Source organism: Pristiophorus japonicus, chromosome 6, assembly GCF_044704955.1.
Source record: "Pristiophorus japonicus isolate sPriJap1 chromosome 6, sPriJap1.hap1, whole genome shotgun sequence".
In the NCBI taxonomy this organism is placed as follows: Eukaryota; Metazoa; Chordata; class Chondrichthyes; family Pristiophoridae; genus Pristiophorus; species Pristiophorus japonicus.
In genome coordinates, this window is record NC_091982.1 from 85,422,500 (window position 1) to 85,447,122 (window position 24,623).

Genomic DNA, 24,623 nt, shown 5'->3' on the forward strand with positions numbered 1-24,623 from the left:
TTTGATTTTACCACCGAGAGTTTCAGTCACAGGCAACTTGGAGCATAATTTCCATTTCTGTTTCGTCCCTCTCATTAAAGCAAGACCTGGTGCATTAAAATAAAGTCATCCTTAGGGATTTTTTTTATTGCTGATGAAATACCGAGAAAATCATGAATCAAAACTATTTTCTGCATTGGAAGAAATCACATCTTCAGCTATTTTTAACTAAAAAAAAAGCCAGCACTTGCATTCAGTGATTCCTTCACATCGTACATCATGCAGGGAAACTGTGCTCGATCAATGACACTTCTGCAAGATTTAAACAGCCTTTGCCCTAGTTTAATCACATCACAAGACATCCTAATTGACTTAGGCCATTCTTCCCTCTCACCACTTTAAACTGCTGTTTAGTGTGTGGCTGGGGTTGACACTTGCCTTTTGACCCCGTTTCCAGTAAAGAAATTGACAAGGCAAGTCAAGGGACGATTAAAGCCAGACCAAAAAAAAATGCTTTGTTGTTGACTCAATCCTTTAGTGAGGGAATGCGACTGCCATGCAGAAAAGGAACAGCAAGGTCCACAGGCTGCATGTACTTCTCCCGGGAAACGCAAGCCTAGTACTTTATTTATTGCATGTTTTCCTGTATCTTATGTTATTGCTTGCATTTCCTTAAAACAGATGGGATCTTGCTAAGCAAAGGACAGTGCTGTTAAGTCTGTGTTTAGCTGTATGTAAGACCAGCTGCTGTTTAGAGTTTTGGTAGCTGTCTTCCTGTGTTAATCTGATTTACTCGTTTGAGGGCTGACCTCATCATCCTGTCAGTATGGTATCCCACCTACACAGTTAGCAGCAGCTTAGTATTTGCTGCGAGTGCTAGCAGTACTGTATACTGCTCAGAGAAGAAAGGCTTGTTCGTTTTGGTTTCTCCAGTGAAGGGATTTGGTGCAGAGGCGTGCAGCGGTGTTAAAAAGAAAGCTATCTTGCATCTATAAGTTTAAGACTCTTTTGGACAATGATGTCTGTGTCTGGGCGGAAGGAGTTTGACATGAAGCAGATTTTGAGGCTGAGGTGGAAGTGGTTTAGCCACCCCTCGCAGGGCTCTTCTGGGAACAGTGGCTGTCTCCAGCAGGAGGGATTTGAGCACCGTGGCATGGGTCAGAACAGGTTGAAAAGCCACTCTCGGGACAGAGGTGGGCTCAGGAAAAACAGCAGTCCTGTAAGCAGTTTACTGGCTCCTGTGCCAGGTCCAATTTACAGCAGACCCGACAGTCAGCCATGGCATCAGCAAAATACAATGCCACGCACGCCAGAGAACGAAGGACTCGCTAAAATCTCTGCACAAGAGAACACCGTTAAAGAAGAAGAAAAAGAAAACAAAGAAGCAGTGGAATCAGGCAGTGTTGATCTTACAGATGAGTCTGCAGAGAGGTAGGAGTTTGCAATGAGAAAACATTAACAGTACTAAAGAAAGCTGAATATCATTTACATTATTTTAAAGAAAAATCAGTTACATTGGGACCATAATTCTAGAGTATGCATAATATTTTTCAGCATATTTTATGCATGCTCTTAGCTATTTCTAGTGCTTTGCCTCTTGTAAGTGTGACTGATCATCTGCCTGGCATATTATTACAGAATCAACTGAAGGATTCTAATGCCTGTGGATAATTTGCCTGCAATCACATGTTTATCACTCCTTAGTAAAAAACATGCAAATGTATGCTGCAACTCCATAGGCTGAGAACAGAGTTTTGTGTCGTCTGGTTATGTAGCCTCAGCCGTACTTCTGTTTTCAGTACAGTCAGCAGAACAGATAAATAATTCATTCTGGGTTATATTTAAAACATGTGTCAAAATCATGTTTATTCAAAGCTTCATTTTGTGGCACTTGTAAAAAACAGATTTTATAGTGTTTTCCCGCGACCCTCACTCTGTTTATGTGAGTGGAAACTTCTGATTTATACTTCCCAAAACTTATAACAATTTGGACCCATTCCAAAGATGATCCAGGTACTGAATACGGTGCGAATGTAGAATTCGCTACCACGTGGAGTGGTTGATGAGGATAGCATAGATGCATTTAAGGGGAAGCTAGATATGTATATGATGGAGGAAGGAATAAAAGAATGTGTTGATAGAGTGGGATGAAGTAAGATAGGAGGAGACTTGTGTGGAGCATGAAACATGTGTTATGCACCGGCATGGACCTGTTGGCTGAATGGCTTGTTTTTGTGCTGTAAATTGTATGTCGTTGTATACAATCTGTGCAATGCATGTTGATTTCTAGAGTATTTGCCACACCAAGTAACTACATATGCTAACAAGTGAACAGTGAATGGGGAGCATGGAGGCAGGGCATTGGGTTATTGGCATACTGGGCCATTTAGTGGTTAGATTTGAATTCGCACACGTCAAGCTCTCTTACATCAGGAGGAACAGAGAACAGGTGCCCACTGAGAAGGAGGGAACATTGAAGCACGAGTTACTACTAGGCTGCTGTTTGGAATATTGTCAGAGGCCTGGGACACACTGTTAAAACCACCATTATATGTTGAGGAATAATCCACATCATGGGACAGGGGGAAGTAAGGAGGAGGAATAAACAATACCTATATGGTGGGGGGTAGAAAGCCACTAACAAAAAATTATTTGTAAAAGTGAAAATAAATGAAAATTGTGAATATTTTTTGGAAAGACTGAAAACTTGTCCTCTTTGTAGCCTAATTTAACCTATGCTCAGCGGTAATTCCCACCGTGTTACTCATACGATATGCAATTTTAGATACTATGAATTTTAATTTGATAAACTAAAGCATATAATATCCATTTACTAGAGTATCACTAAGAATGTATGAAGAGAAATGGAAAGGTTTCTATTCATTTCACTGTACATTTTCAGATATTTTTCCATTAATCATCTTATAGTTGATGGGCAATTCTGGCCAAGGAGAGCGTAGAGGGCCAATTTTCCACATTGCCGATTTTTAGCGCAGTTGTAGAGATTTTTTAGTGGCTGATTGCGCCAAAAGAAAAGCTGCAAGTTTCGCCGTAATAAATTTTGAATGGGCAGAACTGAAAGTGGATGATAATTTCACCCTGACAAACACTTTCCACCCACACAGATGATAATCGTACCACCCATAGGCAAATAGTCATTAGCCAGCATCATAATCAAATGGATTGGCGTGCAAATACTAATGATAAAGTGGGTGAAACATGGAGGTGTGCAAACGTTTCCCACTTTATTGTTGACATCTCATCAAGCATCTGCAGTATATTCATGAACATTAAAACATCCTACTGATACAGCAGCATTTTTCAAATGTAGCACAGTTTTTCTTAAAGAGACAGCGGTCTGAATTAGATAAGTCCATATTTTTAAACGCTGTTTATTCTGAACACTTCAAAGGTACATCTGAACAGTTGAATAACACTCAAACATAACATCATTTGAATCATGTAATGAGGTAGGCGTATAGTATGTGAACCACTTCATCAACAACAACCTGCACTTAGATAGTGCCTTGAACATAGTTAAATGTCCCAAGGTGCATCACAAGAGTGTTATCAAACAAAATTTGACACTGAGCCACATAAGGAGATATAAAGACAGATGACCAACAGCTTGGTCAAAGAGGTAGGTTTTAAGGAGCATCTTAAAGGATGAGAGAGAGGTAGAGAAATGGAGAGGTTTAGAAAGGGAATCTTAGAGATTAGGGCCTAGGTATCTGAAGGCACGGTCACCAATGTTGGGGCAAATGGAACCGGAATTGTGCATGAGACCAAATTAGAAGAGTGCAGAGATCTCGGAGAGTTGTAAGACTGCAGGAGGCTATAGAGATAGAGAGGGGTGAGGCCATGGTGGAATTTGGAAACAAGGATGAGAATTTTAAAACTAAGGCATTACTTATCTGGGAGGCAATGTAGTTTAGCGAGCACAGGGTAATAGATGAATGGAACTTGGTGTGAGTTAGGAAATGGACAGCAGAGTTTTGGATGAGTTCAAGTTTATGGAGGGCAAAAGATGGGAGACCGGCCAAGAGTGAAATCTAGAGGTAACAAAGGCTTGCAAACTACCATCCCATCTCCAACCTCCTTATCCTCTCCAAACTCTTTGAACACGTTGTTGCCTCCTAAATCCGTGGCCATTTCTCCATTTCTCCAATCAGGTTTCCACCCCTGCAACAATACCAATACGGCTCTTATCAAAGTCACAAATGACATCCTATATAACTGTGATAAAGGTAAACTAGTCCTCCTCATCCTTCTCAACCTGTCTGCAGCCTTTGACACAGTTGACCACTCCATCCTCCTCCAACATCTCTTCACTGTCGTCCAGCTGGGCGGGACTGCACTCACCTGGTTCCATTCTTGTCTATCTAATTGCAGCCAGAAAATTCCCTGAAATGGTATCTTTTCCTGCTCCCACATCATTACTTCTGGTGTCCCCCAAGGATTTATCCTTGGCCCTCTCCTTTTTCTCATCTACATGCTGCCCCTCAGTGACACCATCCGGAAACACAGCATCAGTTTCCACATGTACACTGATGACATGCAGCTCTACCTCACCATCACTTCTCTTGACCCCTCCACTATCTTTAAATTGTCAGGCTGCTTGTCCAACATCCAGCACTAGATGAGCAAAACATTCCTCCAATTAAATTTAGGGAAGACAGAAGCCATTGTCTTCGGTCCCCACCACAAACTCCGTTCCTTAGCCACCAATTCCATTCCTCTCCCTAACATATGTCTGAGGCTGAACCACACTGTTCGCAACCTTGGTGTCATATTTGACCCTGAATTGAGCTTGTGACCACATATCCACGTCATAACTAAGACCATCTATTTCCACTTCCATAACATTGCCCATCTCTGCCCTTGTCTCAGCTCATCTGCTGCTGAAACCCTCATCCTTGCCTTTGTTACCTCTAGACTTGACATTTCCAATGCACTTCTGACCGATCTCCCACATTCTACTCCACATAAATTTGAGGACATGAAAAAAACTGTTGCCCATATCCTGTTGCACCAAGTCCCATTCACCTATTTTCTTCTTCTTATTCTTAGGCAGTCCCTCGGAGTCGAGGATGACTTGCTTCCACACTAATATGACTGATGAGACCAATGCCCCTGTGCTCGCTGACCTACATTGGTCCCAGCTAAACAATGCCTTGATTTTAAAATTTTCATAGTTGTTTTCAAATTCCTCCAGGTCTCACCCCTCCCTGTCTCTGTAATCTCCTCCAGCCCAACAACCACACTCCTACCCCAGAGATATCTGCACTCCTCTAATTGTGGCCAGTTGAGCGTCCTTGATTATAATCGCTCAACCATTGGTGGCAAGGCCCTAAGCTCTGGAATTCCCTCCCTAAACCTCTCTGCCTCACTACCTCTCTTTCCTCCTTTAAGGCGTTCCTTAAAATCTACCTCTTTCACCAAGCTTTTGGTCATCTGCCCTAATTTCTCCTTATGTGGCTCGGTTTCAAATTTTGTTTTAAAACACTCCTGTGAAGCGCCTTGGGACATTTCATCACGTGAAAGATGCTATGTAAATTCAAGTTGTGCTGTTGTTGTTGGATGAGGGTTTCAGCATGATCTGAGGTTGAATTAATTGCCAGAAATGAGAGAACTTAAATTCTAGCAAGCACATTAAAATAGATAAGAACAGGGAGGTATTTAGAAAAATTAAAGTCAGATTGTTAATAATGCACAGCATTCTTAAAAAATTGCCTGTACTTGCTCTTCAAGAGATGTTATATTCAGATCAGTGCCAGGAGGCCTTTTTCAGAGATATATTGCAGTGGTTAAGGACTTTCTACCAGATACGGTATGTTTCATTAGAACTAGCTTGTGGTGCTTTAATATGGTGCTCATGGTGGCAGAAGTTCAAATGTGATCCACAGGGAATATTTTTGAATTTTTGAACAGAACCTGTTCAATAATTCAATGCAGAAATGATAATTTATGCACCTTTACTAGATATCTCAAGATGCTGTAACCATTACGTGGGAGCACACAAAGAAAAACCTAAATTAAAAATGCAGCTTATATAACAGATTTTATAGTAAATGAATACTTCATTTGATTGCTCAGTGTGAAAGGAAAGCTACAGTCAACCCGTACCATCCTGAATAAGCTTCCAATGGCTCCCTGTTTTCTCGTCACATATGTTCTGCAAGGTAGGGGTTATTCTGTTACAAGTCAGAAAACAACTAATGAGATTACATGAAACCCAAATGAAAATCATATCATTTTGAATTATTTTGCAGTCATGGAATAATTATTGTGTACAGGCAACAGTGTTACGTCTCAAAAAGTTCTCTATTTTACAGTAAAATTCCATCAGCTGACTGCATCATAAGTGTGCTAATCTCAGAAAGACTATTATTCCTGTCACTTGGCACAAAGTTGCAGAGCAGAAACTCAATGGCCTCATGATGGTTACAAGCAGTAAGGAGAGACTCACAGAGATATTGGAAGCTACAAACTCCAATGGTATAACTAGAACAGTAGTCTCCCTCTACGTTTCAGTAACTTTAACCGTTCACTGGCTGAACCTTACAAGTAAGGAATGTTCCCAGTTCCCTGGTCGGTGTTGAGTCAGTTGATCTCAGCAGGACTATCAATGCAGGTCCCACAACAACTAGCCACATTGTTTCGAGGTTAGGGAAGTTCCTGATCACTATCCAGCAACCACTGATGGAAGTGCATGGATGTGCATACTGGGTGAGATGAGTTGTTATAACCCCCTCAGTGGATGAATAGCCTGCTGACACACACTGTAAAAGTCCCATATATCAGTAAAAGCCACTTGAGCAAGATATTGCAGGTCATTGTGGAACCGTGACTCAATGATGGATTCAGCACCTTCGGGGGGGGGTGACATAGGAAACAAATTGGGCACAAATGTTGAAGAGAAAGAGAGAAGAGGAAAATCTCAAATGCAAAAGTTCTGAAATCAGTAAGGGGGTTATGATCAGAGCTACATCACATGCAGAGAGTTGAGATGATGTTTAAAAGCCACTCTTGCATTCATGATGCCTATTCTCCCGTTAACCCTATCCATGTCTTATTCTCTATGTATATCTCTAACAAAAATCTAGTCTGACACTCCAGTGCAGTACTGAGAGAGTGCTGCACTGTCAGAGGTGCAGTCTTTCGGATGAGACATTAAACCGAGGCCCTGTCTGCTCTCTCAGGTGGACATAAAAGATCCCATGGCAATATTTCGAAGAAGATTCGGGGAGTTATTCCTGTTGCCCTGGCCAATATTCATCCCTCAACCAACATAACTAAAACAGACTATCTGGTCATTATCGCATTGCTGTTTGTGGGAGTTTGCTGTGCGCAAATTGGCTGCAGCATTTCCTACATTACAATGGTAACTACACTTCAAAAAGTTGTTAACTGGCTGTCAAGCGCTTTGTGATGTATGGTGGTCATGAAAGGTGCTATGTAAGTGCAAGTCTTTCTTTTTCTTTCATTTTGGCTTCAGCCTTCCCAATATTTAGTTGGAGGAACTGAAAAACATGGCTACAAATACTACATATATTCATACAGCCAGTCTTTACGTAACTTCTAGCCTGTCATAATTTTATTATTCAGAAAATAAAACATAAGTTGTCTTAAAGTAAAGCTAACAGAACATACATAATTCTTAGCCAAAACCAATTGGGTCAAGCGAGCAGCAATTTCAGGTTTGCAAATATGTCCAATAAAAAATAATATATGCATGTAACCATCTGTGCATCGATCAACAATCCTGCAGCTTATTTAAGTAGAATGAGCTATTAATCTATCAATGTGCAAATACGCTTAGAGAAATAATTTGCGTCAGTGTATACTTCCTGGGGAAGAGAACATGATGCTTTCACTGGGGCAATCAAATGAAGGAGAAGGAATGGTGGACAGCTGGAAATATGGATTATTAAGTACAATCATATCTGATGAGCCCCTGGAAAACTCCTGTACCCGCAGGGAGAACTGATACAACATGGCACATAGGCAAATCAGGGGCTTCATTGAGCAGAGAATTTGTTGGCAAAACAAAACTTCTGATGCTTGAATTGGCAGGGGTGTGCCAACTTGCAATGTACTTCAGAGAATGTTTTCAAAAATGTAGCAGTATGCTGCAATAGTAATCAATTGCAGAGCTCACTGAACATTGAGATCCTCACACACCTGTATCCCTGACTGCAGTAGCTGGTCTGGTGCTGGTGGCTGTTATGAACCATTATCATTCCAGTCTCCTGTGACTTGCTGTTGTTCCATATCTTAGTCTACAGTAGAGGAAGATAATAGCATATTAAATCAGAGACAGGGACTCAATAAAATTAACATAACTAAAATAACAGTAATAAAGAAAATAATGGCACTAAAGAGTGACAAATCCCCAGGGCCAGATGTTTCCATCCCAGGCTTTTAAAGGAAGTAGGTGAGCACATTGCAGATACCCTAACTATAATCTTTAAAAGTTCTCTTATGTCAGGAACCATCCCTTTAGATTGGAAAATTGCACATGTCACTCCAATATTTATGAATGGCGAGAGAGGGAAAGCAGGGAATTACAAACCAGTTAACCTAAAATCTCTTGTCGGGAAATTGCTAGACTCTATAATTAATGATAGGATCATTGAATAACTTGAACATGTTCATTTGATCAGACAGCCAGCACAGATTTGTGAAAGGTAGGTCAAGCCTGACAAACCTGATTACATTTTTTGAGGAGGTGATTGAAGTGTGGGCAGGGGAATGTCTATGGATGTTATTTATATGGACTTCCAGAAGGCATTTGATAAAGTGCCACATAAGAGATTGTTAACTAAGGTGGAAGCCCAAGGAATTGAGGGCAAAATATTGATGTGGTTAGGAATTTGGCTGAACGGCAGGAGACAGGCAGTAGGGATAATGGGTAGGTACTCAAATTGGCAGGATATGATTAGTGGTGTCCTGCAAGGATCTGTAGTGGGGCCTCAACTATTCATAGTATTTATTAATGACTTATATGATAGCATAGAAAGTCATATATCCAAATTTGCCAATGATACAAAGGTAGGCGACATTGCAGGCAGGATAGATGAAAGCACAAAATTACAAAGGGATATCGATAGATTAAATGAATGGGCAAAACTGTGGCAAATGGATTTCAATATAAGCAAATGCAAGGTCATCCATTTCGGACCTAAAAAGGATAGAATGGGATACTTTCTAAATGATGAAAAGCTAAAAACAGTGGTAGTCCAAAGAGACTTAGGGTCCAGATACATAGATCATTAAAATGTACTGAACAGATACAGAAAATATATGAAAAGGCTAATGGAATGCTGGCCTTTATATCTAGAGGACTAGCATGCAAGGGGGTAGAAATATGCTGCAAAATTACATCCAGACTTCAAGTGTTAAGTTACGAGGAGAGATTAAACAAATTAGTACTTTATTCTCTACAATATAGAAGGTCAAGGGCGGACCTGATCAAAGGTTTCAGGATAATAAGGGAATTCTAGGACAAGGGGGCATCGTCTAAAAATAGGGCCAGACCTTTCGGGAGTGAAATTAAGAAACACCTGCACAAAAAGGGTGGTAGAAGTTTGGAACTCTCTTCCGCAAATGACAATTGATGCTAAATCAATTGTTAATTTTAAATCGGAAATTGATAGCTTTTTGTTAACTACTGATATTAATGGATATGGGCCAAAGACGGGTATGTGGAGTTAGATCGCAGATCAGCCATTATCTCATTGAATGGCAGAACAGGCTCGAGGTTATTCATGGTCTATTCCTGTCCTATGTTCCTGTGTTCCTATGCTGAGGCCTCGATCCATAGCAATATTGTTCAAACATACTGCAAGTAAAAGAATGGGATTAGCCAAGATGGTTCATGTGGAGAAAACTATCAGCTCAGGCTCAATGAGCCATATGGCCTGTTTTGATGCCATAACATTCTAGAATTCAATAAATTGAGGGCAGCAGTGATTTTCAGTGGTACTGGTCATGTAGCGAATAGTTGACAGCCCTGCTGATCTTTGTGGATTAGGTTGTAGAGCTCAGACACGCCTCTCTGCTGATTTTGATCCTCAATATGTATTGTTCCTCTATTGTGTTCCTCTGTTGTGGTAGATTCACAACCTGAGGTAATTCATTCTACAGATTGTTCACTCCCTTATGACTCTCCAGTGCAGTTCAGGAGTACTGCACTGTCAGTGATGCTATCTTTTGGATGAGACATTAAACCAAGACCCTTACTGCCCTCTCAGGTGGTTGTATAGGATCGCATGGCACTCTTTTGAAGAAGACCAGGGGAATTCTGGTACAGGCCAATATTTATCTCTTAATACTTTAAGTCTGGGTATCATTTTGGTAAACCTACTCTGGTCTCCCTCTAAGGCCAATATATATATCTCTCAACCAATATCACTGAAGCGAATTATCTGGTCATTATAGTTTGCTGCATTTTCTACTTTAATGACCACACTTCAAAAATACTTAAGTGGCTGTAAACACTTTGGGATTTCTTGAAGTCATGAGATGCGCTATATAAATGCAAGAATTTCTGTTCTTTCTTTCCCATTTGCTTCAGCTTGCCCGGCTGCTCACTTCTCCTGTTACGACTGCACTAAGAGATAGCTAACAGTGACTGAAGTAGTATGGCAGAAAATGCATTCAGAGAATTTTGAAGAAGTTAAAAAAAATGAGCTTTTTCCTTGATAAAGTCCTGTTAAATGCCAATCATGGTCAACTGCACTTATCAACTCATAACTGTCCAACCTTTGACCCTCTTTTAACAATGACATTTCTCAATCACACCCTCGCCACCACCTTTGATGCCCTAGTCCCTATTAGAAAGATTACTCTCTCCCACGCTGGCCATTCCCTGAGTATAGCCCTCATTTTCGCTCCCTCAAGTCAAAAGGGCGCACACTTGAACGGATGTGGCGGACAACTGGTTTAGCCATTCACCGCCAGATCTGGCTCGAACCCATAAAACATTATCAGTTCTTACTCTTGTCTACAAAAACTGCTCACTATTCCAGGATCATTCTGGATTGCAAAAATAAGCCCTGGCTATTATTCTCTACTGCTAACCGTCTTCTTAAACCTCTCTCCGCTGTCTCCACCACACTCACCTCCAACAACAAGTGTGAGGAGCTCATGGACTTCATTGTCTCAAAGATTGAGACCATCCAATCAACTGCCTCTGCCAGTTCCCTTCCTTCACCTAACCCACACGGCCAAACTTCATCTGAGGCTCCCACCTGCCCCAGCCCTAAACTCTAGTTTCTCTTTGATCTGCCCTCTTGATCTCTCCAAACTCATCTTGTCCATGAGACCCACTTCCTGCTCTCTTAATCCTATTCCCACTAAACTGCTGACCACCCAACTTCCTTTTTTGGCTCCCATGTAAGCCGACATTGTTAACGGTTCTCTCTCCTCAGGTACTGTTCCCCTCTCCTTCAAATCTGCGTCATCACCCCTCCTCAAAAAATTAACCTTTGACCCCACTTTGCTTGACAGCTACCGCCCCATCTCCAACCTTGCCTTGCTGTCCAAAGTACTTGAAGATGTTGTCACCTCCCAAATCCGTGACCATCTTTCCATGAATTCAATGTTTGAATCCTTTCAATCTGGTTTTCGCCCCTGCCACAGTACCGAAATGGCTCTCATGAGAGTCACAAATAACATCCTTCGTGAGTGTGACAAAGGTAAACTATCCCTCATCGTCCTTCTGGACCTGTCTGCAGCCTTTGACACAATTGACTACTCCATCCTCCTCCAACGCCTCTCCACCAAAGTCCAGCTGGGTGGGACTGCACTCACCTGGTTCCATTCTTATCTATCTAATCGTAGCCATAAAATCTCCTGCAATGGCTTCTCATCCCACTCCTGCATCATTACCTCTGGTGCCCCCCAAGGATTTGTCCTTGGCCCCCAATTATTTCTCAGCTATATGCTGCCCCTTGGCGATATCATCTGAAATTATGGAGTCAGTTTCCACATGTACGCTGACAACACCCAGCTCTACCTCTCCACCACTTCTCTCGACCCCTGCTTGGTATCTACATTATCAGATTGCTTGTCCAACATACAGCACTGGATGAGCAGAAATTTTCTCCAATTAAATATTGGGAAGACAGAAGCCATTATCTTTGGTCCCCGCCACAAACTGCATTCCCTAACTACTGACTCCATCCCTCTCCCTAGCATCAATCTGTGGTTGAACAAGACTGTTTGCAATCTTGATGTCATATTTGACTCTGAAATGAGTTTCCAGCCACATATCTGAGGCATAACTAAAACCACCTTTTTCCACCTCTGTAACATTGCTTGACTCCGCCCTTGCCTCAGCTCTTCTGCTGCTGAAACCCTTATTCATGTCTTTGTTATCTCTAGGCTTGACTACTCCAACTCACTGCTGGCTGGCCTCCCACATTCTACACTACGTAAACTTGAGGTCATCCAAAAATCAGCAGCCCATGTACTAACTTGCATCAAGTCACGATCACCCATAACCCCTGTGCTTTCTGACCTATGTTGGCTCCGGTTAAACAACACCTCAATTCCAAAATCCTCATCCTTGTTTACAAATCACTCCATGGCCTTGCCCCTCCCTATCTCTGTAATCTTTATCAGCCTCACAACCCCACAAGATGCCTGCGCTCCTCAAATTCTGGCCTCTTGAACATCCTTCATTATAACTGCTCAACCATTGGTGGCTGTGGCTTCAGTTATTTGGGCCCTAGGTTCTGGAACTCCCTCCCTAAATCTCTCAGATACTCTCTACCTCTCTTTCCTCCTTTAAGTTGCTCCTTAAAACTCTTTAAACCAGCTTTTGGTCATCTGCTTTCTTCTTTTGTGGATCGGTGTCAAATTTATCTGTTTTGTCTTGTAACACTGTTGTGAAGCACCTTGGGATGTTTTACTATGTTAAAGGCGCTGTATAAATAAAAGTTATTATAGTTATTATTAACTTGTGCAGAATTATATAAAATAAACAAAAAAAATCAAAATGCCTAGATTTGAGGTCAGGCCTGCTGTTCTCAACTGAGCAAAAGGTAACATTTTCAAATATCACAGAACTGAAAGAAGCGATAGTTATGTTCGGGTTGGTTAATGTAAATTATATGACATGAATCAGAGCCAAAATAATGAGAAGTTCATTGCTCTCAAGAGGAGTGCAAGTGTGCAGTTATATACAGTACTGATAATCTAAACCATAAAGGTTTTCCTCATTTTAGATCAATAAAGATCAATTAAAAAAAAAAATCCATGAGGAAATCAGGTTAGAAAATATATTACTATTTTATCCCCAGGACTTCATTGTGAATGGTTATTACTGATACCGAGCCTCAATATGCATACTCAATATTAGTATTCAGTGTAGTTCTTTATTTCACTATTACTAGATGTAGCTCATTTTTGTCAGCAAAATTTCATCAGTACAGCAGCCCTAACAACAATTGGACCTCACAAAATTCATTGAGCAGGTTATTTTACTTTCCAAACCATTCAACCAGCCAAATATTAAACTTAATTTCCTGCTGCTTCCAGTTAATTGAGATCATATAATTCAGTCAGAGCTCATTGTCCTGTTCAATCCTAAACTGAATTAGAAATAATACTTTGCATTAGAACTGTAACAAGATAAAATTTTGATGGCAATGTCATGCAATGGAAGAAGCTTCCTGCAGCTTCGCCTGTATTATATGAGATAAGCTTGGTTAATTTAAAATTAATGAAACGGTTTGTTAGGGGCATGGACACTTATTTTCATCATCAGGTTTAAAATAGTTGCCTTTTTTTCACAAAGGGTGTCAATGCTGTGATGTGTTGACTGTACTGAAGACAAGCCACTGACAGGAACTGGGATCATCGGCTTATAACATATGTCCAGGCACACACATTCATTGCAACTGGAACTTTGCATCAATTGCTACCCAGCTGGAGAACTCCTAGTAAAACTAACACATTTCCATGGCTCAGTCACTTACATATTCAATCGCAAACCAATTAGTTGTGAACAAAGTATAAGGTCAAGTTTGACTGCTTTCTGAGTGCAGCAGAAAAGATGAAACAATAATACTTATAGGCCCAGAATTTGCAGTTGTAATGATGGGAAAACTGTCAGCATTCACTATATTTATTCTTTAAAACTGACAGCCCAACTTTTGGTGTCTGCACATCCGCAGTTAAATGCAGAAATCTGGAAGTTGCTGTCAGTGATATCCTGCTACTCCACAGAGTGCATTGTTTCAGTCTTCGCAGGCTCAATCAACATAGAATCAGTAATTTGGCGTGAACTTCAACTTTTTATGCAGTATTCTCATAATAACCATTGAAGAAGTTAAGCCTTGTTGAAAGAGGTATAACTGAGTTGTTAAGTTATAGTTATAGTTAGTGCTGAGAAACCTCTCTGGCCCTGAAATGCTGATTTTATAAGTGTAGAGTGTCATTCCCTCCATTCCATGATAAAAATTATATAGATTTTTAAAATAATAAAAATTCTTTATTTATTTAACGTTTGTGAATGATATTTCATCTTCTACCTTTATCCCATGTGTATGTCCCAATCTTTATTTCGCTCTCTGTAAAATGATTAAAATGTGAATGATAATCAGTGCTTTTTACTTCCTGGTTTGCTGTCTGTAAGAATTCTTCAATCTAATTGGCTGTTCAGCTTGATGACTTTACAGATCCCCTATAAATGGCGCCATATTTAAACTGGCATCAGAATAGGGGAAATCAACACCATAAATCCCGCTAAATAGCCATCCCTTTGCTGCTGACCACAAAATCCGGGGCTCATGTGACAAACGATCATTTTTTTAAAAACCTGTAAGATATAGAAAGAAAGACTTACATGAATAAAACACCTTTCATGACTTCAGGACATCCCAGAGCACTTTATAGCCAAAAGTATTTTTGGTGTAGTCACTGCTGTAATGTAGGAAACACATCAGTCAATCTATGCACAGCAAGCTCCCACAAACAGCAAAGTGATAATGTCCAGATTATCTGTTTTATTTTTTTAGTGATGTTATACAGGACAATCTAGGCCTATCAAGCTTTCTGCATGCCTCAATACGTTGAGTCAGGAAGTTGCTGACCCATGCAGGCAGATCCCTGGTCTGTGTTTAATTAGCTGATCTCAGTCAGGGCAGCCATTTAAGGAACCACAACTGATCCCTTAGTGCTTCTGGAGTAAGGAGGAGAAAATTATTCAGCGTTTCACCTCCTGACCACTGTTCAATGGCCTCCCCCATGCTGGAAATGTGCATATGGGAATGTGGAGCGAGGACAGGATCTGCCTTGGTTGTGATTGTCCCATAGTGGAATAGCCTGCTGATATTTACTGTTTAGACTCTTATATAAACAGCTACTTGGTGAGGTAACAGAGAGCTGTGAGGGCCTGTGGAACCGCATGCCAACAAGGAATCAACGTCCTCAGGGGGTGAGGGGAGGTAATTGAGAATACCATGGAGTGAGTTACATGAAAGTAACTTGCTTGAAGGGTTCACATGAGCACAGCGAGAAGCTTAAATGCTTTATAAATATAACCTAAATACCTGGGATGTGATTTTACTAACCTCGGTAAGTCCATGATGGGCGATGTCGGTGGCAGGTGCTGACCCCGCTGCTGTCTCCATCCCAGCCTCTGAAATGAATGTCCCCTGATTAGGCTTTGATAAGCAGGCCACGTGTCATCAGCCGGTTTCCTTAAAGGGACTATGGCAAAATTGATTTTGACAGTAGTGCTGTCAGTGTTCTACAGCATTGAGGTGCTGCAAACACTGACAATCACTGCACAGAGGTGTACAGCTACATCCAGGTTCTCCCATGACTCTTCCCTTCCCATGGGCGGAAGAGACCTCCCCAGAAAATCAACACAGCCTGGTTGCACATTGCAGAGGAGGGCACAGGCCTGGGTGTGGTGCCGCAAACCTTTCAATGATCTCAGCAGATCATAAAATGTTAGAACAAAGCCACAGTCAGCCGCATCCTGCCTTCCCTATCCTACTCCTGCACAATCAACTTGCCTTGCACCTCCACCCATCCTTCTCTACATTATCATATCTTCATCTCACTAGCCACCCCTCACATTCACCCTCATCTTAGTGTAATCATAACAACTAACAACACAGAAGAACTGGCACTTGGGTGTTTTATCCAATGTTCATGTAACCTTTATGTTAATGTGGTGTCAAACATTGAAACCTTTATTTTCAACACTTTGCGTTCGTGAACAGATTTGTGTGCACCTTTGGAAGTGACTTAGTGAGTTGCAATCAATGGTGAGACATAATGGTAACCCCCGCAATGGTAATAAATGTGAGAGGAATGGCTTGGGCATTGTAGGGATGCTTTATGGTGATGGTGTGAGGTGGTGCCAACCTGGCCCATCATGTGACAGCCAGTGAACAGCATCAAGTGAAGTAAATCTGGCCATGGTGAGGCCATCCCTATTCTCCCGGGCAGCAATGTGATCAAGTGCTGTTGTCCTCTGTCCTGTGCAGCATCAGGTGATTGCGGAGAAGTTTGGTGATGTTGTTGTTGGTGTTGCTGGTGTGCCTGGTGCTGCTGGTTTTGGGGCTGATCATGGTGGGACCAAGGAAAGAGAGTCCAAAGGGCTCCCATGCTGATGGAAGAGATGGCAGGTGAAGTAGAGATGACAGAAGCAATCTGTCAATGCTGAGAGTGGTAATGAGGTCAAACTGGATGGAGACTTGTGTAAAGACTTGCAGCATAGTGAACCTGTTGTGGAAATGCGGTGAGGAAGAGTTTGTGGCTGAGGGAAGATAACTCTGTAAGATGGGATCTTTGACTGCACATTTGAAGCCGTCAACTCAACAGCTGATTCAATGGCCACTGAACTCCCGCCTCAGCTTGACGGACGTGATCCATGACCAGTGTGAATCCCATGGGCGAGCTATCAAATGCAGAAGGTGAGCTGAAACATCCCCCTCTGTGAACCCGCCATTGGAAAAAGCACATGGCGGTGGGTACCCAGTGGGATCCCGACCCGCTGGGGAAAAAAAACACTTTCCCACCCGACCTGCCACCGATCGTGCTCTCGAACCCCCCGCAAAATCCGGCCCCAAGAGTAGGTTACAAATTTTTCTTCGGCAATTTTTTTAAGGTTATCAACAGGAGGAATGTCAATGTTGCAGAATGAAACATATTTCCATTTGGAACATCTAGCATCAGTATCAACCACAATGGTAATATTGAAATATGGAAAATGCTTCATTTGTATTCCAGTTGATTTATAAAAATAAAATTATCGAAAGAACTTGGTATGAGCACTTACTCCTCAGGCTATAGCACAGTCTTTACTCTGATCCTTAACCCCAGTCTCAACAGAACATCAAGGCAAATTTTCCATTTTCCACAGCAGCTATCATTATGACATTGAGATTGTCAATTCATCCTAAATTTTCTTCATTTCATTTTTGCCTCCACCTGGAAATTGCTTTGCTGGTTGGTGAGGAGGGGTGGATAGGTGTCATGGTGTGCATAAGTTGCACCATAACATTATAGGACAGGAATGACTGACCAGCAGGTCTTCTCCAGTCCTTCATTTTTATATGTTCGTATGTTGTAAACATGTTGTCCTTCATTAAAGAGCACTTTTATTTCAGCTAATTCTTGGACAAATGAATCTGACTGTTCTTAAAGCCTATGTGTAATTCCTCATTTTGAACAGTGAAGGAAGAGACTCTACTTTAAATATAATTAAGCTTGATATATTTAAAACTATCTAAAGCCACAGACACAAATGCTTATTTTTTTTCACAACCCGATTACAGCTATCCCAAGTTCCTGATTGGGTGTTAAAGCAAACATTATAATGAGCCTATCATAGTACACACTGAAGAAATGGGGAAATGCTGTGTGTTATATTAATGTTCCAGTTTCAAACAGCGCTGGTAGGAATTCATTACATTTGCAATGGGAAAGTTAACATATCTGCCTATATATGTCACACATTAGTGCTGATAAATTTTCAGTATTATCAATTATAACATCAACAATCTCAGTTAAAGCATACCATTCATTTAAGAATTCTCCCTGGCACCTGAGTTCATTGATGTGATCCATATTCACTGCACAGGACTGATTTCTTTGGTGGCCTTGCTCAGATTATTTGTGGATTAGCTTCAGATTTATCTTCAGATCTAGAAGCTTGACATTTGTACAGTACAGTACTGTTCAGTACAGTTATTTTGAAATTATACTGCAAATGAGTTTTTAGCTACAAATGACTGAATCAACAGCTTTTCCAATAATTTGCTGTACTTCTTGCATACGCTTTATTAATGAAAATAAATAGACAATTTATAAAGTTGCTAATGCAGAGTTTCAATTTCAAATGAGCAATTTCTTTGAGAAAATGCAATTCACAACATAGCTGTAAAAATTCTCACTGGCATGTTTATCACGGTTACTTTATTCCTTACATAAGGTTTATTGCACTGGTCTTCACTCATCATTATTTATTGTGTGACCATTCATTCTCTTACTGCCCTCCATATGGAATACTCGTTTGAAGATTATGTTGGGCAATATTAAAAAAAAAATTCTAATTTGTAACATTAAGAATTTCTTTTACCGACATGCTATGGTGAAATTTTTGAAGTTTTACTGCACTAAAGATGATGTATTTCCTACACTCAATAAAACAACTAGGGGTAGAAATTGTCTCGTTGGAGGTGGTGTGGAGTGACCGCCGCAATGATGTCATCACGGCACCGCGTCACCACAGCTCTCCCCTTCAAGATTTTGAAACTTTGGCTCACCAGGGAGGGTTTCGGCTGGGCTAGCAGCCTGGCACCCAAGTAAGGGTGCCAGGCTGCCTGTTGGCGGCCTGGCCAAACCAGGGAGCATAATTTTTGGGCCGACATGGCAGTTGGCCAACAAAAAAAAAATGCCGGCAGTGGCAGTGCATCCTCCCCTTTAAGGGAAGCCGCACCGCCATTGCAGAAGGCCACAACTTCACTGGACCACCGGGAAAAAACAAGTTTTGGCACCGTTGTCGCCATTGGGGAGTTAGATCGACGGTGCGCACGGTGATGACGTGCTTACCACCGATCGGCAGCAGCAGAGCAATGGGGGGGGGATCGAGGCACCGGTGGGAAAATTCATAAGGGCAAGGGCTAGCAGCGGCCATTCCATCAAAAGTCGACAGCCACTGCACTCCGCAACTTGGCCGTCGATTTGCAGGGGTAACAGGCCTTAAAGAGAACAGCAATTTTGTCGGCCCCCTAGTTTTTAACCTTGCTTTTGAAAATCTTTTTTTTGTTTTAACCCATGTATATGTTTTTGTTTGCTTTCCTACTCTGTATCAATTTTCCTAATAAATTTAATTTTCAGTGCTTTGTTCCATGTTCAAATCACTACACATATTGTTCATCTTTTTCTAATTTTGGAGTAAACTTTACAGCACTCCCAGTGAACTTATGCTCTGCAATTGGCTAAATTGTCTTCATTATCTTTTATTTATCTCTCTCTCTAATTGCCTTCTATTGTATGAAATGACACTGTCTGCATGGCTCTGGACTTCTTTTGGCACGGTGTTAGGTTTATTCCCTTGCAGTTTCACTGAATTATTGTTAGGAATCATAGTGAATTTTTTGGCTTGTTGCTTGTAGTTCTTTACCTACTTAAGACGATTAAGGAGGAAGATTTTCATTGTGTGTTATATATATTAAAATCATACATGTGTTTATAAAGAACACATTTACAATTTCACAAACTGCATAGAGGAACTCGAAGCACTAAATAAATTTGATAAAGTTCATCATAGTGAACATTGCACATGGTCTGTTGACATGGCAGGTCAAATGGCCTCCTTTTGTCTTTCTATTTTTACCTCCGTTCTATTTTTTCCTCAGTTCCATTTCATTTTTCTTTTCTTTTTTAATCTTTTTAATTCCATGCTCCTCAACTTAGTACAGTCCAAAACCACAATGCCTAAGGCACCAGTGAGAATAGCCTATTCTATCCCAAAGTTCACTATCTCCAAGTTTGAAGAGATCTGACTAGTTATCACTCTTCTATGAGATGATGACTGTCTCACTTTTTAGCACTTGCGATAGACCATAAACACAAGCTGCTGCACTTGCACTTCAGAAACCCAAAGATTTGTTGCATATGGAGATCCACACCCCACCTCTCCTGCCTGTGAAATGTGTGCTTTCTCTCCCTCTCACACACACATTGGCCGGGATTTTGCCAACAGAAGCGAGTTCGTTGCGGGCGGCATTGGTGCAGCATGGGAAACCTGCTCCGAAGTGCAGCCTGCCCTCTCCCTTCAATCTTCTATGGATGGGGCTTGTTAAGCCCACCCTGCAGGTTTCCCGGCCAATTAACTGGAAGCGGGTCTGATGACGTGTCAACAGCCAGTTTCCTTAAAGCGACCATTCCCAACTTATTTTTGACAGTTCTTCTGTCACTGTTTTGCAGCATTGGGCTACTGCAAACACTGATAAACACTGCACAAAGGTGCATGGCTACACCAGGCTCTCCCATGATTCCCTCCAGAGGCTTATGGAGGGAATCACAGCAAGCAGGGAGGTTCTTTTCCATTCAAATGGATGGAAGATACCTCTGCAGGAGACCAACACAGGGATGTCGTCTGGAGGAGCTGGCTGCAGTGGTGCAAACCTTTCAATGATCTCAGTAGATCACGAAATGTTACTGCAACTTCATCCTGCTGTACCACTCATCACATGCCCATCACTCTGCCTTCCCTACTCTACCCCTCACATCCTTATTCACACCAACTTACCTTGCACCTCCACCCATCCCTCTCTCTCTCTGTCTACATTATCAGTTCCCCAGTTCCCAAAGGACCCATAGCCATCTCTCATACTCACCCTCATGCTTGTCCAATCATACCAACTAACAACACACAAGGGTAGACACTTGGGTCCTTTAGCCAATGTTCATGTATTGTTTATGTTGTTGTGTTGTCAAACATTGAAATCATTATTTTCAGTACTTTGTGTTCTTGGACAGATTTGTGGGCACCTTTCGAAGTGGCTTAGTGAGTTGCAGTGAATGGTGAGACATAAGGGTACTCCCCTGCAATGGTGATGAGTGTGAAAGGAATGGGTTGGACATTGAAGGGATGCTTTATGGAGCTGGTATGGAGTGGTGCCAACCTGTTGCATCATGTGGCAGTCAGGGTGTACAGTGTGAAGTGGAGTGAATGTGGCCATGGTGAGACCATCACTGGCCTCCCGGACAGCAATGTGGTTGGGTGCTGATACCCTGTGTACTGTGCATCATCTGGTGATTGCGGAGAAGATTGGTGTTGTTGTTGGTGCTGCTGGTGTGTTTAGTGATGTTAGTGTTAGGGCTGATCGTGGTGGGATTCTAAGAACCAAGAGGTTGAGATGACAGAAGAGCCCTGTCAATAGCGAGCGAGGTTGCTCCAAGGAGGTGACAGTGATTAGAGAGTTCAGTGCAAGCACTTCCAAAGATCACACAGCTCAAATCTCTCTTCCAAAACCTGAAGGGTTCATCTTCTGACTTTGGAAAGTGAACAGCTGTGAAATGATAGCTTTTATACCACTTCTGCTGCTATCAACTAGCCAAAGCAATAGAGAGTCACTGAGAACCCGACTCCACTTACGTGGCGTGATCTCCGAGGCATGGCAAACCCGTCAAAAGGTTGGTAAAATTGTAAGTGCCTGTTTTTAAGCCTCTTAACGAGCATTTAAGTACCTTTTAATGATTTTAATTACCTGTCCCACCGCTTGCTGTCGGGTCTGCTATCCGAACGCAGATCTGACAGCTGAGAAATTCGCACGGAGACCGGTTTAGAGTGGGATCCCGACCCGCTGTCAATCAGGGCCATTGTATCAGCGGGCCCGCCTCCAAACCCGCACTCTCAGGGCTGGGACGACTATGGTCATTGTGTTGTTCACTTGAAACACCATCCCTCATATGCAGAATTAGCTGTCACATTTTGAATGTTGTTGCAGCATTATGCATGTACCATTGATTGCTACGCCACAGTAGGAGTACGTGTGCGCACTAGGTCCGTGCAGCAGAGCTTGGTCTCCAGTCATCTTACTTAATCCTTGCCACTGAACCAAGACCTTGCTCTGTCAAGCCCATTTGGTGGCTGGTGTGCAATGGCCATTCCACGTTAAAAGAATTCATGCACAGGCATCTTCCACCCTTCAGGATGTAGTTCTAGAAACACCTGTGAACTCATCCCTTTTTGGTGTGCAAGTGGGTCATCCTCGACACGAGGGACTGTCTAATACTATACTATACTACCCAGTATAATTCCTTCAGTATTTTCCTTTCCATTTCCTTATCAATCATTATGGTTAATTTTATTATAGACCTATCTTGTTTCAAATTAGAATCCTTTTATCTTTTATACATTGCATTGGGATTTGAGTTTTTCCAATATTGTAGTAATTTTAAAATGCCTTCCGTGACCTTCGGGGATAGTGGTCTGCATTTCTCTGTATGTAGGTAGGTGAGAAATACACAGGATTGTCCAATATCTAAGTGTCAACTTTAAAGGGATCTGTCTGAACTCTTTAAGTGGATTGCTTAAACAAGTGCTAGGGGACACCCAGTTCATTCCGGTGTTAGAAATAATTAATATTGATTACAATCCATTGCTTACAGTTGTAAAGCAAGACTTCATGCATGCACGACTTTCAGAGTTTGCCTATGTTCTGAAGGTATATGAATTGCTTGTCTGGTGCTCAGGAGTTTGGACGGTTACATGTGGAAGCCTAACATGATTGAAGGGTAATCCACTGCAGGAAGTGTTTCATGATGAGTTAACTTAAATAATTGTGAACTAAATCTATTTATTTTTCTTTGTACTTGCCTGGATCAAAGGAAGTAAAGAGATATAACAGGGATTTTTTGCTGGCCAGTACTCATCTTGTTGTACTGCTCAAGGGGTACAACATCTCATTGTCTGTTTGTGTGGTATTTTCAATCAGCAATAAGAACTTAAGAAATAGGAACAGGAATAGGCCATACGGCCCTTCGAGCCTGCTCCACCATTCAATAACATCATGGCTGATCTGATCATGGACTCAGCTCCACTTCCCTGCCCGCTCCCCATAACCCCTTAACCCCTTAACCCCTTATCATTTAAGAAACTGTCTATTTCTGTTTTAAATTTATTCAATGTCCCAGCTTCCACAGCTCTCTGAGGCAGCGAATTCCACAGATTTACAACCCTCTGAGAGAAGAAATTTCTTCTCATCTCAGTTTTAAATGGGTGGCCCCTTATTCTAAGATCATGCCCTCTAGTTCTAGTCTCCCCCATCAGTGGAAACATCCTCTCTGCATCCACCCTGTCAAGCCCCCTCATAATCTTATACATCTCGATAAGATCACCTCTCATTCTTCTGAATTTCAATGAGTAGAGGCCCAACCTACTCAACCTTTCCTCATAAGTCAACCCCCTCATCCCCGGGATCAACCTAGTGAACCTTCTCTGAACTGTCTCCAAAGCAAGTATATCCTTTCATAAATATGGAAACCAAAACTGCACGCAGTATTCCAGGTGTGGCCTCACCAATACTCTGTATTGCTGTAGCAAGACTTCCCTGCTTTTATACTCCATCCCCTTTGCAATAAAGGCCAAGATTCCATTTGCCTTCCTGATCACTTGCTGTACCTGCATACTATCCTTTTGTGTTTCATGCACAAGTACCCCCAGGTCCGGCTGCACTGCAGCACTTTGCAATCTTTCTCCATTGAAATAATAACTTGTTCTTTGATTTTTTTCTGCCAAAGTGCATGACCTCACACTTTCCAACATTATACTCCATCTGCCAAATTTTTGCCGACTCACCTAGCCTATCTATGTCCTGGTGATATCCAGTGTGGTGATAGCCAATACTATTTCCAGTGCATGCCTCATTGGTAAAAGGGCTTATTGTTTTCTGCAACTGCTCTTATTCCAGATTGCAATAAGCATAAGGTTATACTTCAATCTATATGGAGCGAGGGCCTGCGTATGGAAATTATCTTTTGTTTTGCGGATGAGAAAAAATGTATCTGAAGCCAGCCTGAATCGTAACAATTAGGGTCCATTTAATGAAAAACCTGCCCTTGGGACAGTTCCAACTGTACGCCACTTTCTTTTAAAGATTTTTGTTGAGGTGCATTTGGTACCTTTTGCAGAGTGGAACACTTTTCCCACCCAGTGTTGGTAATAAGCACATCTAGGTCACATATAATATAACCAGCTTCAAGAACAAAGCTCTCTCTGGTCTACTGCAGCCATGTACTATGTTACAACTGCAGGAAAGCACCCCATAGCGCATTACTGTGAACTTATTCACCGGCTGGACTGTCAATCCTTAGAGCCTCTCAGAGTGAGATGGCAAATTTGTACCAATTTTGCACAATAGACCCATGCTCACTTGGAACTGGACCGAGCCTGCCTAAACCCATTTCACATAGAATCCTTGCAGCCAGCAGAGACGTTCATCCCAACAGTTTCAGTTGGATTCAAAGCCAGATCTCAGCTTTTAATCCACAGCACCACTCAGTCACGCTGCATACAATTGTTATGCCATCTGATGAGATATATTTCCTAGAATAGGGGCAAACTTCAGATGGAGTTGACTCAAATGGGCTTCGCTAAAGCCAAT

The 24,623-nt window shown here is 41.7% G+C and overlaps 1 protein-coding gene across 4 annotated transcripts in view; it reads left to right on the forward strand.

The window, feature by feature from the left end:
• The first annotated feature begins 994 nt into the window (after positions 1-994).
• Positions 995-24,623, forward strand: part of LOC139265182 (kelch-like protein 4) — a 224,549-nt gene continuing 200,920 nt past the window's right edge. The window contains exons 1-2 of one of the 4 annotated variants that reach the window (XM_070882114.1): positions 998-1,366; positions 21,077-21,108. In XM_070882114.1, coding sequence (XP_070738215.1) covers positions 998-1,366; positions 21,077-21,108 — 401 coding nt within the window. Of the gene's footprint in view, positions 1,411-21,076; positions 21,109-24,623 lie in introns of all 4 variants that reach the window. The other 3 variants (XM_070882110.1, XM_070882111.1, XM_070882113.1) reach the window with 3 other exon arrangements.